The 14,476-nt window shown below is 40.5% G+C and overlaps 1 protein-coding gene across 4 annotated transcripts in view; it reads left to right on the forward strand.

Annotated features, from left to right (window-relative positions):
* The first annotated feature begins 12,959 nt into the window (after positions 1 to 12,959).
* Positions 12,960 to 14,476, forward strand: part of WASHC3 (WASH complex subunit 3) — a 58,741-nt gene continuing 57,224 nt past the window's right edge. The window contains exons 1-2 of one of the 4 annotated variants that reach the window (XM_027541973.1): positions 12,960 to 13,139; positions 13,702 to 13,800. In XM_027541973.1, the coding sequence (XP_027397774.1) occupies positions 13,089 to 13,139; positions 13,702 to 13,800 (150 nt within the window). In that variant the 5' untranslated portion in view covers positions 12,960 to 13,088. The remainder of the gene's footprint in view (positions 13,140 to 13,701; positions 13,801 to 14,476) is intronic. The other 3 variants (XM_027541976.1, XM_027541977.1, XM_027541975.1) reach the window with 3 other exon arrangements.

A 14,476-nucleotide genomic window follows, 5' to 3' on the forward strand; every position in this document is an offset into this window, starting at 1 on the left:
ATTTCTACAAACTCTCCATTCCTACAAATTAATGCCCTCTCTGAAGCTGCATTTCCACCTATAAAATGGAGATGGGAATCACTGTCTCATGGAGTTACTGTGAGGATTAAGTAAAGGTGAATGAAGATACCTAACATGTCCAGCACAGATTTGTAAGTAATTTATTTCAGAGATGAATAATTCTTATTTTTGAAGAACTGGAGATTAATGCAAATAAATGTTCAAGTTTTCTTTTCATAAGACATCTTAAGTATCTTATGACACATCTTATGAAATCAAAATTATCTTTGAGAGATACAGAATTGTTACAGGTAAATTTTTTTTTTTTTTTTTTAGTAAAATCTTGTAATCATGTACATGTATAAACTGCTACATGTGTTTAATTATAAGGAAAAATTGTATAGCATAGCAGTTCAGTTCAGTCACTCAGTGATGTCCGACTCTTTGCGACCCCATGGACTACAGCACGCCAGGCTTCCCTGTCCATCACCAACTCCTGGAGCTACTCAAACTCATGTCCATCGAGTCAGTGATGCCATCCAACCATCTCATCCTTTGTTGTCCCCTTCTCCTCCTGCCTTCAATCCCAGCATGGGGGTCTTTTCCAGTGAGTCAATTCTTCACATCAGGTTGAATAGCATAGCAGTTCCCAAGTTAAGTATTGAATACAGTAAAATATTATTACCAAATATTAAAAATATTTTACCCCTTCATAAGTAGATTTTTAACTTAAGGCAAAGTTGAAGGAATTTTGACATGGTTACCTTTTACAGTCTCTGTGAGGGGATAGAGAACCCTAAAAGCGTGAAGATAGACCAAAGACTTTGTAAGAGTTTGTCATTTTAGGGTGTATTTCAAAAATGATAAATTGGGTCAGTATATTTGAAAATTGTCTTATACTTAGGAATTGAGTGGACTTAGGAATAGAGGTTGGAGAAGTATGTTGGGGCTTGGGTATTGGGGTATCTTGGAGATGGATCCTCTGGAATAAGGGCTTACCCATTTATAAAAGTTATCCAATGAAACTACCCACTGGGCCTGGTGTCTGTAGGGAACATACTGGGGGAAAACTCATGGTGATTGTGTGAATACAGTTCTGCCAAAGAGAGGCAGGAAGTGTTACCCTCAAAAGAGAAAAGGTGATTACATCTGTAAATTAAGGTGACTCTGAGATAAGACATTCTCAAGAAATGAGAGGGATGTCTTTAGCCCTTTGGGAGTGGTATGCATTTTATCCTGAGTAAACTTGAGACTATTTCAGATCCTAAAAGGTGATGCTGTGAAAGTGCGCACTCAATATGCCAGCAAATTTGGAAAACTCAGCAGTGGCCACAGGACTGGAAAAGGTCAGTTTTCATTCCAGTCCCTAAGAAAGGCAATGTCAAAGGATGCTCAAACTACTGCACAGTTGCACTCATCTTAACATGCTAGCATGTTAAGTACTGCTCAAAATTTTAAGCATCTTAACATGCTAGCATGTTAAAGTACTGCTCAAAATTTTCCAAGCCGAGCTTCAGCAGTGTGAACCATGAACTTCCAGATGTTCAAGCTGGATTTAGAAAAGGCAGAGGAAGCAGAGATCAAATTGCCAACATCTGTTGGATCATTGAAAAAGCAAGAGAGTTCCAGAAAAACATCTGCTTTATTGACTATGCCAAAGTCTTTGACTGTGTGGATCACAGTAAACTGTGGAAAATTCTTCAAGAGGTGGGAATACCAGACCACCTGACCTACCTCCTGAGAAATCTGTATGCAGATCAGGAAGCAACAGTTAGAACTGGACATGGAACAACAGACTGCTTCCAAATAGGGAAAGGAGTACATCAAGGCTGTATATTGTCACCCTGCTTATTTAACTTCTGTGCAGAGTACATCATGAGAAATGCTGGGCTGGAAGAAGCACAAGTTGGAATCAAGATGCTGGGAGAAATATCAATGACCTCAGATATGCAGATGACACCACACTTATGGCAGAAAGGGAAGAAGAACTAAAGAGCCTCTTGATGAAAGAGGAGAGTGAAAAAGTTGGCTTAAAGCTCAACATTCAGAAAACTAAGATCATGGTATCTGGTCCCATCACTTCATGGCAAATAGATGGGGAAACGATGGAAACAGTGACAAACGTTATTTTCTTGGTCTCCAAAGTCACTGCAGATGGTGACTGCAGCCATGAAATTCAAAGACGCTTGCTCCTTTGAAGAAAAGCTATGATAGACCTAGACAGCATATTAAAAAGCAGAGACATTACTTTGCCAGCAAAGGTTCATCTAGTCAAAGCTTTGGTTTTTCTAGTAATCAGGTATAGATGTGAGACTTGGACTATAAAGACAGCCGAACACCAAAGAACTGATGGTTTTGAACTGTGGTTTTGGAGAAGACTCTTGAGAGTCACTTGGACAGCAAGGAGATCCAACCAGTCTATCCTAAAGGAAATCAGTCCTGAATATTCATTGGAAGGACTGATGCTGAAGCTGAAACTCCAATACTTTGGTCACCTAATGTGAAGAACTGATTCATTTGAAAAGACCCTGATGCTTGGAAAGAATGAAGGTGGGAGGACAAGGGGATGACAGAGGATGAGATGGTTGGATGGCCTCACTGACTCAATGGACATGAGTTTGCGTAAACTCTGGGATTGGTGATGGACAGGGAAGCCTGGTGTGCTGCAATCCATGGGGTCAGAGTCTGACACGACTGAGGAACTGAACTGAACTGACTGAAGCATTGAGAATTCTAACCTCTTTGTTTAGATCTCATATATAGGCTATTTGACCATTTCCCAGCTTCTACTTTGTTAAACTTACTGTGTTCAGTTATTGGGTTGGCCAACAAGTACTTTAAATGGTACAAAGATATTCTTTTTCCTTAGTAAACTTTGTTCTTAGTAAACTGTGTTTAAATTAAACTAAGATGGGAGGAAATGTTTGATGGGGAATTAACTATTGGTCATCACTTCTAATTCCTGATAAATAATACAAGACCTGATTGTGTATGTGTCCCCTGGTTTTAGTTTTTCCATATTTGTTTATAAATATGCTTAAGAGGTTTCTCTTTGTTGAATAAGTTTTCCTCAGGATTCCTTCTCTTACAAACATTTTAGAAAGAAGAAAAAAAGGTTGTGCTTATGTTCTAAAACTTGTATTATTTAGGACTGTTGAAGCAAAAGTCAGGACATCACAAATCTGCAAGATGTCAGAACTAAATCCTACCCTTTCAAAATGATGGGATCATAAGTCTCATTTTATTTTTATGATTTGGCTTTTATGTTATGAGTATTTCAATGTCTCTCCCATGCCAAAAACACAAAATCGTACACCCGTGCTCTCCAATTTGTTTCTTTGGTAATTTGTGACTACATATTGACACTGACCTTGAAATGTTCCTGTTGCTGTTTTAAATCTCATGTCAGTGGAGAAGAAATTGAAATCTGGTTTCCACATTTGTGTCTGGTTTTCTGTAATTGTCCAAAATCTGACATTATCCCAGAAATGCTGATTGGGAGGTTATGAGACAGTATTGTGCCCAAGACTAATTTCTGAAGAGAGAAATTTGCTCCAAATTATTCCCCATATTTTTTGTACCTCAAAAAATTAAACTCAGTTTAACCCAACTTTAGACCATACCAGTAATATCCTTGGTTCTAGGCCCAAATAAAAAATTTTAAGTAAAAACGATCATTATGATAGTCCATTTCCATACATTCTTGATGAGAGCTTGCTCAGGCCCTCAGAAGCAGCATTCTGTTCCAGTATATTCTATCAAGCTATTGTTTTGCTCAACAGCAGGGACAGGAGAGAACAACAACCTTGCTGGTTCAAAAACATTTATGTTTAACAGGCATCTAAAAAGAATTTCAAACAAGCTAACATTTGTTTCTAATTATACATCTAAAGAAATGTGCTATTTAAAACATAGGTAGAAGTTTTGTTATTATTAATGTGGCTTTAATTTATAGCTACCATTTGTTCACTAAGCACAGTAACACAACAAAATAATTAGGATATCAGCTTTGAGGATCTCATTTCACAAAAGGAAAAACGAGCGCACATTTGATGACATATCCATTACTCAGACTCAACAGAACCAATTTCTTTTGCATGCACTGACACAGACTTCATGGGAAATCAGAAACATTGAATTGTCTTGCTGACCTACTCGGCTGTTCTTTAAACTACATTAGTAAAAACAATTGTTGACCTTATGAGGATCCAGTTACATTTGCCTGACAATTTCTCTGGATGACCTTATTTCTGTTTTCACTTATGTCTTTGTTATATAGCTATTTGCCTTGTTGACCAACTTGTAACAGAATACACTACCTTGGGACTTGTAACACACACAAAGCTTATAAAATCCATATGAACACTGGTAAGTAAAAGTGAGGTCACCAGGTTTCTCAGCCTTTGCAAACAGTTTGAGTAACCGATAGACTTAAAGATCTATGAAACAAGCATTTCTATCAACTGCAGTTTTAGTGCTGTATTGAACTGAGTGTTTCCTCCCTTTGTAATAAAAGACAGTAAATGCTGTTGATCCCTTTGCTTCTAATGGTGGCTAAACACAAAACTTTCATCTTTCTTATAAACACAGCTGTTGTCCTATCAGTAAGCCAAATCCAGACAAGATTAGACTTTGGCCAAAATTAAGGTTAATCTCTGCAACCATCTGAAAAAGAACTTTCTAATACTGTTTTAGGAAATCTGTTTTTGAGACTGTATAAAGGAAATCAGACCCAGACAACTAACTTCCAAATAAGCCAGAGACAACTAGTGGTAAATTAGACCACAGTGATAAGGTAGAGACTGTCTAAACAAATTTTTGGTTCATTTTACTTAGACTATAACTGTAAGAAATTAATTTCTTAGTTGACGTTTAAGTTTAAACCAGACCAATAGAAATTTTCTCTGAAATGGATGCTGGCAATTTGGTCTCTGGTTCCTCTGCCTTTTCTAAATCCGGCTTGTACATCTAGAGGTACTAGGTTCACATACCATTGAAGCCTAGGTGGAAGGATTTTGAGGGTTACCTTGCTAGCATGTGAAAAGAGTGCAATTGTACAGTAGTTTGAACATCCTTTGGCATTACTTTCTTTGGGATTGCAATGAAAACAGCTTTTCCAGTCCTGTAGTCACTAATGAGTTTTCCAAATTTGATGGCATATTCAGTGCAGCACTTAAACAGCATTATCTTTCAGGATTTTGCCAACATCTGGTGGATTGTAGAAAAAGCAAGGAAATTCCAGAAAAATATCTATTTCTGCTTCATTGACTATGCTGAAGCCTTTGACTGTGTGAATCACAACAAACTGTGGAATATTCTTTAAAAAATGAGAATACCAAACCCTTTAAAAAGCTGGCTTAAACCTCAACATTCAAAAAACTAAGATCATGGCAGCCAGTCCCATTACTTCATGGCAAATAGATGGGGAAACAATGGAAACCATGACAAACTTTATTTTCTTGGGCTCCAAAATCACTGCAGATGGTGACTGCAGCCATGAAATTAAAAGACACTTGCTCCTTGGAAGAAAAGCTATGACAGACCTAGACAGCATATTAAAAAGCAGAGACATTACTTTGCCAGCAAAGGTCCGCAAAGTCAAAGCTACGGTTTTTCCAGTAATCATGTATAAATGTGAGAGACCACAAAGAAGTATGAGCTCTGAAGAATGAATGCTTTTGAACTGTAGTGTGGGAGAAGACTCTTGAGAGTCCCTTGGACTGCAACGAGGTCAAACCAGACAATCCTAAAAGAAATCAACCCTGAACATTCATTGGAAGGTCTGATGCTAAAGCTGAAGCTCCAACAATTTGGCCACCTGATGCGAAGAGCTGACTCATTTGAAAAGACCCTGATGCTGGGAAAGATTGAGGGCAGGAGAAGGGGATGACAGAGGACAAGATGGTTGGATGGCATCACCGACTCAATAGACATGAGTTTGAGCAAGCTCTGGGAGATGGTGAAGGACAAGGAAGCCTGGAGTGCTGCAGTCCATGGGGTCACAAAGAGTCGGACATGACGGAGCAACTGAACAACAACAATACCAGACCACCTTATCTGTCTCCAGAGAAATCTATATGCAGGTCAAGAAGCAACAGTTAAAAACCAGACATGAAACAACGGACTAGTTCAAAATTGGGAAAGGAGTACATCAAGGATGTAAATTGTCACCCTGCTTATTTAACTTATATACGGACTACACCATGAGAAATGCCACGCTGGATGAATCACAAGCTGGAATCAAGATTGCTGGGAGAAATATCAAGAACCTCAGATATGCAGATGATACCACTCTAATGGCAGAAAGCAAAAAGGAACTAAAGAGCTTTTTGATGAGGGTGAAAAACGAGAGTGAAAAGGGTACCTTAAAACTCAACATTTAAAAAACATGGCATCTGGTCTCATCACTTAAAGGCAAATAGATAGGGGAAAAGTGGAAACAGTAGCAGATTTAATTTTCTTGGGCTCAAAAATCACTGTGAGTGCAGCCATAAAATTAAAAGATGCTTGCACCTTGAAGAAAAGCTATGACAAACCTAAACAGTGTATTAACAAGCAGAGACATCACTTTGCCAACAAAGATCCATTTAGTCAAAGCTATGGTTTTTCCAGTAGTCATGTACAGATGCAAGAGTTGGACTGTAAAGAAAGGTGAGTACCGAAGAATTGATGCTGTTGAACTGTGGTATTGGAGAAGACTCTTGAGAGTCCCTCGGACTGCAACGAGATCAAACCAGTCCATCTTAAAGGAAATCAGTCCTGAATATTCATTGGAAAGACTGATGCTGCAAATGAAGCTCCAATAATTTGGCCACCTGATGCTAAGAGCCGACTCATTGGAAAAGACCTTGATGCTAGGAAAGATTGAAGACAGGAGGAGAAGGGAGAAACAGAGGATGAGATGGTTGGATGGCATCACTAACTTGATAGACATGAGTTTGTACAAACTCTGGGAGATGTTGAATGGCAAGGAATCCTGGAGTGCTGCAGTTCATGGGGTGACAAAGAGCCAAAATGACTTAGAGACTGAAAAACAACAACAAAGTGTTTATATATAACAGATAAAATAACTCAGACACATTTTATTATGAAAGTAAAAGTCACTCAGTTGTGTCCGACTCTTTGTCATCCCATGGAATAGTCTATGGAATTCTCCAGGCCAGTATACTGAAGTGGGTAGCTGTTCCCTTCTCCAGGGGATCCTCCCTACCCAAGGATTGAACCCAGGTCTGCCACACTGCAGGCAGATTCTCTACCAGGTGAGCCACCAGGGAAGCCCATGTTTTATTATAACTGTGTAATAGCTTGGCTTGGTTTCCAGCCTACCAAAAAAGGGGGTGGAGGGAGAGGATTCCATTAAGATGTAAATTCTCTGGCATTTTAGATACTTTGCTAAAAGTTCTGTAGGACTGATCCTCCTGCACGTTGGACACAAGTGCCTCCAGCTGTGTTGTGAGCAGCTAACTTTGCTCTGTTCTCTCCAAATTGATGTACTAAAGAGAACATTTGTGGGAGCATCCTTCACTTGAAATCTGTAGAGTTCTAATGAGATTTGCCTGGGAAAGTAAAAAACCTGATCATATATACAGCTAGCTGCTTCAGCGGTCTCACCCCATCCTGGACCTCCCCACACCAAGTACATTAACCTATGTACTTGGACCCATGGAGCAATTCTGAAATTCTGTTAGTGTTTTTGACCTATTCCTTTCCCTATCATTCTACCCACCTACCACAGTAACTAAGATGTGTTTGCATGTATGTATAATCTTTACAAAACCCTGGGTCATTGCTTCCCAACCTGTTGATTGCAAATAACTGGGAGAATATGAAATATTGGAAGAGTTTGTCAATCATCTTACCACTATCAAAATCCTCTTCTTCCTTGGAAGCTGTGAACTCCTGGGGTGCTAAGATAACACAGATGGCCCCCAAATCAAACTGCCCACATAATTCTAACAGACGTTGACCTAAAGTGTCCTGCCATTTCCCACTTCCTCCCCCAAAACATCCATTAACAGTAGAAGGAATGAGCCTGCCAATGAGGCCTTCCCTCCAGTTCAAAGAGTCTGGCTTTTGAAGATCTCATTCAGAATTCTTGAGAGGGTTAAAAAGTTCCCAGATACATCAAGGTGTGCCTGTCATCTTGATAACTGTTTTGTGACCCAAGGTTTGGCTCGAGTTCAGATGAAAGCTAGAATACTTTATCCCTGCCTATGTAATATGTAAGGCAAGATTTTCTAAAGCAGGATATATTACAGGAAAATGAGTAGGACCTGGCCTAGAAAATAAAAGGAATTGAAATACTATCTTTGAATGAAAACTTGGCATTTTAAGATGGATTTCCAATATAGTTAACCGATTTCCATTTAATATTCTCACTTTAAATCCTCAACAGTGTATATGTATTTATTCAACAAATATTAAATATCGAGCCACAATCATCTGGGTTTCCTCAATATATATTTTTCTATTAAAAACAGCTTCTCATGCTGGAAAATATTGTGAACCACTTTGCTAGACTAACTGGCTCATACCTTCTGGCCCAATCATTTTTTAAAGGGTAATAGAAAAGGTTCTAACATGATCATTTTGAATTCTAGAAACAAGGCTACATGAAGAAATGTTGACATTGAACTTACAGAGTAGTGTTAAGTGATTTTATGAGGTTGTGATTCAAAATAACCTGACTGCTTTAAGGAGTCCAGGTGCTGAGTCATTTACTGAAACTGCCAGAGGAGAATTAATTAGAAGCAGCTGATAGTGGCATCATTTGCTGCTTTTTTTTTTAATAAATAGAGAAGCTTATTCTGAGAAGAAGACAGGGTACTATAGAAGGTGTACAAAGCTAATGACTGAAGCCTGCCTCATTAATACCCCCACCAATGGGGAAAAGAAAAAAATCTGACTTAGGAATTCAAGATAAAAATACCTTGGCTCTATCAAAATGGTAATGGTTAGTTCTAAGAAGAGTTATTGTGGGTTACATTCTTCCTATGCTTTTTTTCTTTATGTTTTCCATAAATAAACATTTCACTTTCAATAATAAATTCTTAACTTAAAAATAAGCAGATTCTGCTATCATGTGCATGGCTCTGTAACAGATACAAGGGTATAAAGAAATGGACTCCTTGGACTGCAAGATCAAACTAGTCAATCCTAAAGGAAAACAATCCTGAATATTCATTGGAAGGACTGATGCTGAAGCTGAAGCTCCAATACTTTGGCCACCTGATGCGAAGAGCTGACTCATTTGAAAAGACCCTGATGTTGGGAAAGATTGAAGGCAGGAGGAGAAGGTGATGACAGAGGATGAAATGGTTGGATGACTATCACTAACTCAATGGACACGAGTTTGAGCAAACTCCAGGAGATTGTTAACGACAGGGAATTCTGGCGTGCTGCAGTCCGTGGGATCACAAAGAGTCAGACACGACTGAGCAACTGAACAACAATAACAAAGAAATGGAAACTGGCCTGTGACCTCTAGGAAGTTACAAAGAGGTTAACAATACCACATGGTCACAATGTGTTGGGTATCAAGTGAGTGATGAAAGCAAGGTGCTTTATGGACTAAAAGAGAAGTGACAGTTTAGAAGACACTTGGATGGGGGGCACCAGTTCTTCAGAAGTGGGGTGCAATGTTTTCAGTTCAGTTCAGTTCAGTTGCTCAGTCGTGTCCGACTCTTTGCGACCCCATGAATTGCAGCACACCAGGCCTTCCTGTCCATCACCAACTCCCCGAAGTTCACTCAAACTCAAATCCATCGAGTCAGTGATACCATCCAGCCATCTCATCCTCTGTTGTCCCCTTCTCCTCCTGCCCCCAATCCCTCCCAGCATCAGAGTCTTTTCCAATGAGTCAACTCTTCGCATCAGGTAGCCAAAGTACTGGAGTTTCAGCTTCAGCATCATTCCTTCCAAAGAAATCCCAGGGCTGATCTCCTTCAGAATGGACTGGTTGGATCTCCTTGCAGTCCAAGGGCCTCTCAAGAGTCTTCTCCAACACCACAGTTCAAAAGCATCAATTCTTCGGCACTCAGCCTTCTTCACAGTCCAACTCTCACATCCATACATGACTACTGGAAAAACTATAGCCTTGACTAGATGGACCTTTGTTGGCAAAGCAATGTTTTAGGGATTGTTAAAACAGGAGGTTTAATTGAGAGTCTGGATAAGGGATGATTAGACCCTGTCTCCCCATAGTTTCCATAGCCAGCAGCTACTCCTTCCCCTCTGATCACTTCTTGAGAAACTGAATGAGGCTCTAGATCCAGAAGTGAGGTGCCTTTCTGAAACTGTTACCTGAAAGGCGAGTGTTCTGTGTTTTCTTGGATTCTGTAATTATCTTTTTAGCACATATTCATCACATAAAGTTATATTAATTAAATGTATGAAAGTGAAAGTGAAGTTGCTCAGTCATGTCCTACTCTTTGCGACCCTGTGGACTGTAGCCTGCCAGGCTCCTCTGTCCATGGGATTCTCCAGGCAAGAATACTGGAGTGGGTTACCATTTCCTTCTCCAGGGGATCTTCCTGACCCAGGGATCGAACCCCGGAGTCCCGCACTGGAGGCAGACACTTTAAACTCTGAGCCACCAGGGAAGCCCCAATTATATGTATAATTATATATAAATATATGTAACTATATATATAACTTTAATATATATAACATTTATGTATATACATATACACACATATATACATACATATATATATATAAATTTCTGTATCCCTGAAGCTCTGACATTTGTGGACTTAAAGATCCTGGGAAAGACAAGCATCTACCAGGACTAGCTAATTCCCAAAGTTAATCAAACAATTTACTTGCAAGCACGTTTTTCATACACAAACCAACCAATCTGAGACCATTACCCCCAACCACCTCCTTATCTAAACTTTTACACCAAGCCAATATTTCCCCTGCCATAATTTAACCCAGGTCAAGGTACAGACAAAAGGGACAACTCCTGTGCCCTAAACCCACTGGAATTATTCACACCATCCAGCCTTCACCTGTTTCTCCTGTCCTGCCTTGCCTTTCAACCGAAATCACAATAAAGGATATGGCATAGACTTTCCCCTGGCTTTTGCTTCTGTCTGCCTCCCAACCAAAATTTGGTATTTCCCCTACAACCTGTGTGGCATCACGGGTCCCCTTCTCTTGGGAAACATAAGTAACCTTCTTTCAATGGTAATTACCATTCAGTCATCACTCATCAACTATGTAAGTTAAAGTCCCAGAGCACAACATAGCAAAAGGACCTCCCCCATACTAAGCAAGCTTTCTTAATCATTAAGCTATATGCTGTTTTATTGGGCCCCCCTAACTGTAAATATATCCAGATATCTTCTCCTGAGGTAATCCACTTTTTAGGGACTACTGCCTACAAAAGCCTAGAACCCAATTTTGTAGGCACAATTAAAAGGCACAATTTAAGAAGGAAACTGAAACAATGGATTCTTAACTAGGTTAGGTTATATCTAGCCTAGAATGAATAAAGAGGCTAGAATTCCTTTACTTAACCAAGTCCCAATAGATGATTGAATCCGCCTGCAATGCAGGAGACCCTGGTTAGATTCCTGGGTCAGAAGGAAACCCTGGAGAAGGCATTGGCTACCCAAGAATCTGCCTGCAATGCAGAAGACCTGGGTTCGACCCCTGGGTTGGGAAGATCCCCTGGAGGAGGGCATGGCAATCCACTCCAGTATTCTTGCCTGGAGAATCCCCATAGACAGAGAAGCCTGGTGGGCTACAGTCTATGGGGTCACAACAAATCAGACACATCTGAGTGATCTAAGCACAGCATCACTCCTGGGGGAAGGGGAGAGCAGGGTAGCGGGTATTTACATTTATTTTCCCACTATGCTGAACCAATACTATACTCCTCTAATTGTTTGTTCATCCTGAAGCAGAGCAGAAAGAAAAACAAAAAAATAGGACCCCAGTCTCATTTCCCCCACCTAAGAACTGATTCATGATAAAAATGACTTTCTAGTTATCTGCTATGGAAACAAAGATAACTATTAAAAGATTCTTAAATACTTTAATTTAATGGCTATATGCAGGGGGCATTTAAAATGTCTGACTCCTCAAATCAGTATTCATTACAATTTACTTGCTTTGTCTCCAGAGTTTAGTACAATGAGTGAAATCCAATGAGAGAAACTCTAGAGGAAGGATTATATATTCCAGAGGATTTCTGGCAGTTGTCCAAAACTTCTAGATATTGTTTTTAACAGCCCTGGAAATTCAGTTAAGTTGTGAGTGGCACTGCTGTCAGGAGCTATGGATGATTGATGAACACTAATGATCAAGGATCCTAGGAGACGGAGAGACACTCCCACTTTTCTGTTAACTAGAAATTACATCTCATAGCATTATATTTCTTTTCTTTTTTAAAGAGCACTTTGAAAAAAACATTTTTGTCAATCGTCCAATTTAGGATAACGTTTCTATAGTTCTCTGCTGCTGCTGCTGCTAACTCGCTTCAGTCGTGTCTGACTCTGTGCGACTCCATAGACGGCAGCCCACCAGGCTCCCCCATCCCTGGGATTCTCCAGGCAAGAACACTACAGTGGGTTGCCATTTCCTTCTCCAATGCATAGTTCTCTATATAGACACATATGCTAAACCGCATTCCATCTTTGTTTTCACCACAAGGCCTAACTCAGAGTATCTGGCACTTAATTTTTTTTTTTTAATTAACGAATAAATTAGCTGCATATATAACACACCAGACTAAGCAGAGATAAACTCAAACAGACCCCACGGTTTACTTTTTAATTTTGGAGTGGGGGCAGACTAGAGGTAGGTAATTAAGACTAGTGGATTACAGCCTTCTCCACCCGACCCCGCCTTGTTTGACGTCACAATCCGGAGCTGGAACTACCATTCCCAGAATGCTGTGCGAATGGGCCGGCTCTCTGGAAGGCGCCGAGTGATTGGCGGGAGGAGGCGTTTCCTTCCGGCGTTTCCCCGGACCGGGAGGCGTGGACCAGGAGAGGCGTTCGGACGCTATTACCGGGTTGGGCGGGCCGGGCTTGGGAGGGGTTTGTGGGTGAGCCCTTAGTCCCCCGCCCGCTGAGGAGATGGATGAGGATGGGCTTCCTCTCATGGGCTCAGGCATAGACCTGACTAAGGTTTGTAAAGATGGAGTTGGATTTCGGCAACCTGGGAGGAGGATGGGGAAGGGACGCTGGGTTCCCAGAAAGACCCCACCTCTCTGCCCAGCCCTGGTCTATGCTTGTCTTCCCCCTCTCTTGGGAGGGAGGGTTCCACAGTTCACCTTAAAAAGGGGTCCTTTCCGAGCCTTCTAAGGTGGGGCGGGAGTAGTATGCCTCTCCTCCTTCCTTTCCCGAGTCACGAGTTCTTATGTTCAAGGGTAAGAACTCTTACCCCTTCCGACCTCTAACCCGACCTCTTTTATATTTGGCCCTTTCAGTTTTTCGTGTGTTTATGTGGGTTGCCTTTACCTGCCACCAAAGTTCGCATCTGTGAATCCAGAACCCGTTCTCAAACTTTGCAGCCTCTGTCGTTTTGGACACCCCACCCCCACAGTTTAGGAAAACAAATTAATGACTATTCTCAGTACTTCCAGTAATTGTATCACACAGGAGAACGCCTCCTTATTATTAATATCAAGGTGATTGCGTGGTGTACGTTTCGTCCTGTACGGATCATGTTTATTTTTACGTAAAACAGGTGCCAGCTATTCAACAGAAAAGAACGGTGGCATTTCTAAACCAGTTTGTGGTGCACACTGTGCAGTTCCTCAACCGATTTTCTACAGTTTGTGAGGAGGTAGGTCCTTTGATACTGGTTTAATGAGTGGCCCAGTGTCACCTTGCACTTAAGAAGGTAACAAATGAGTAAAGTAAGAATTACGGTGTATGCAATCATGTACTATGACCGCTTGTCCCCCAGTTACTCTGTTGACATAGCTTAAATCCTCTTTGATTCTATTACAGTCAGTTCTTACAGCCCATCTCTGCTGAATGAACTTTCTGGAGGTTTTGTGAAATAGTTCAGTAAGGTTTATTGTGATTAAACAACAAAAGCAGTTCCAAGATTTCACAAAAACATTTTTTCTTTTTAAATTTTGAAGTTGGTTATGTTTTCCCTAAGGATTGCATTTTAAATATATACTGTTTCAGTTTCTATTAAAATTATGTTACATTGCTTGATGAAAAAGATGATTTGGGAGGTAGCCTAGAAACATAACTTGGGCATCAAATATCATGATAGAAGTAAAAATACTTTCTGCAAATGAGTTGTGAATTAAGGATCAAGTAACCCAATGACCCAGGTGGCACAGTGGTAAAAGAGTCTGTCTGCCAATGCAGGAGACATGGGCTTGATGCCTGGGTAGGGAAGATCCCCTGGATTAGGAAATGGCAACCCACTCCAGTATTCTTGCCTGGGAAGTCCCGTGGATAGAGGAGCCTGGCAGGCTACAGTTCATGGGATCGCAAAGGGC

This window comes from Bos indicus x Bos taurus, chromosome 5 (assembly GCF_003369695.1).
Source record: "Bos indicus x Bos taurus breed Angus x Brahman F1 hybrid chromosome 5, Bos_hybrid_MaternalHap_v2.0, whole genome shotgun sequence".
Taxonomy (NCBI): Eukaryota; Metazoa; Chordata; class Mammalia; order Artiodactyla; family Bovidae; genus Bos; species Bos indicus x Bos taurus.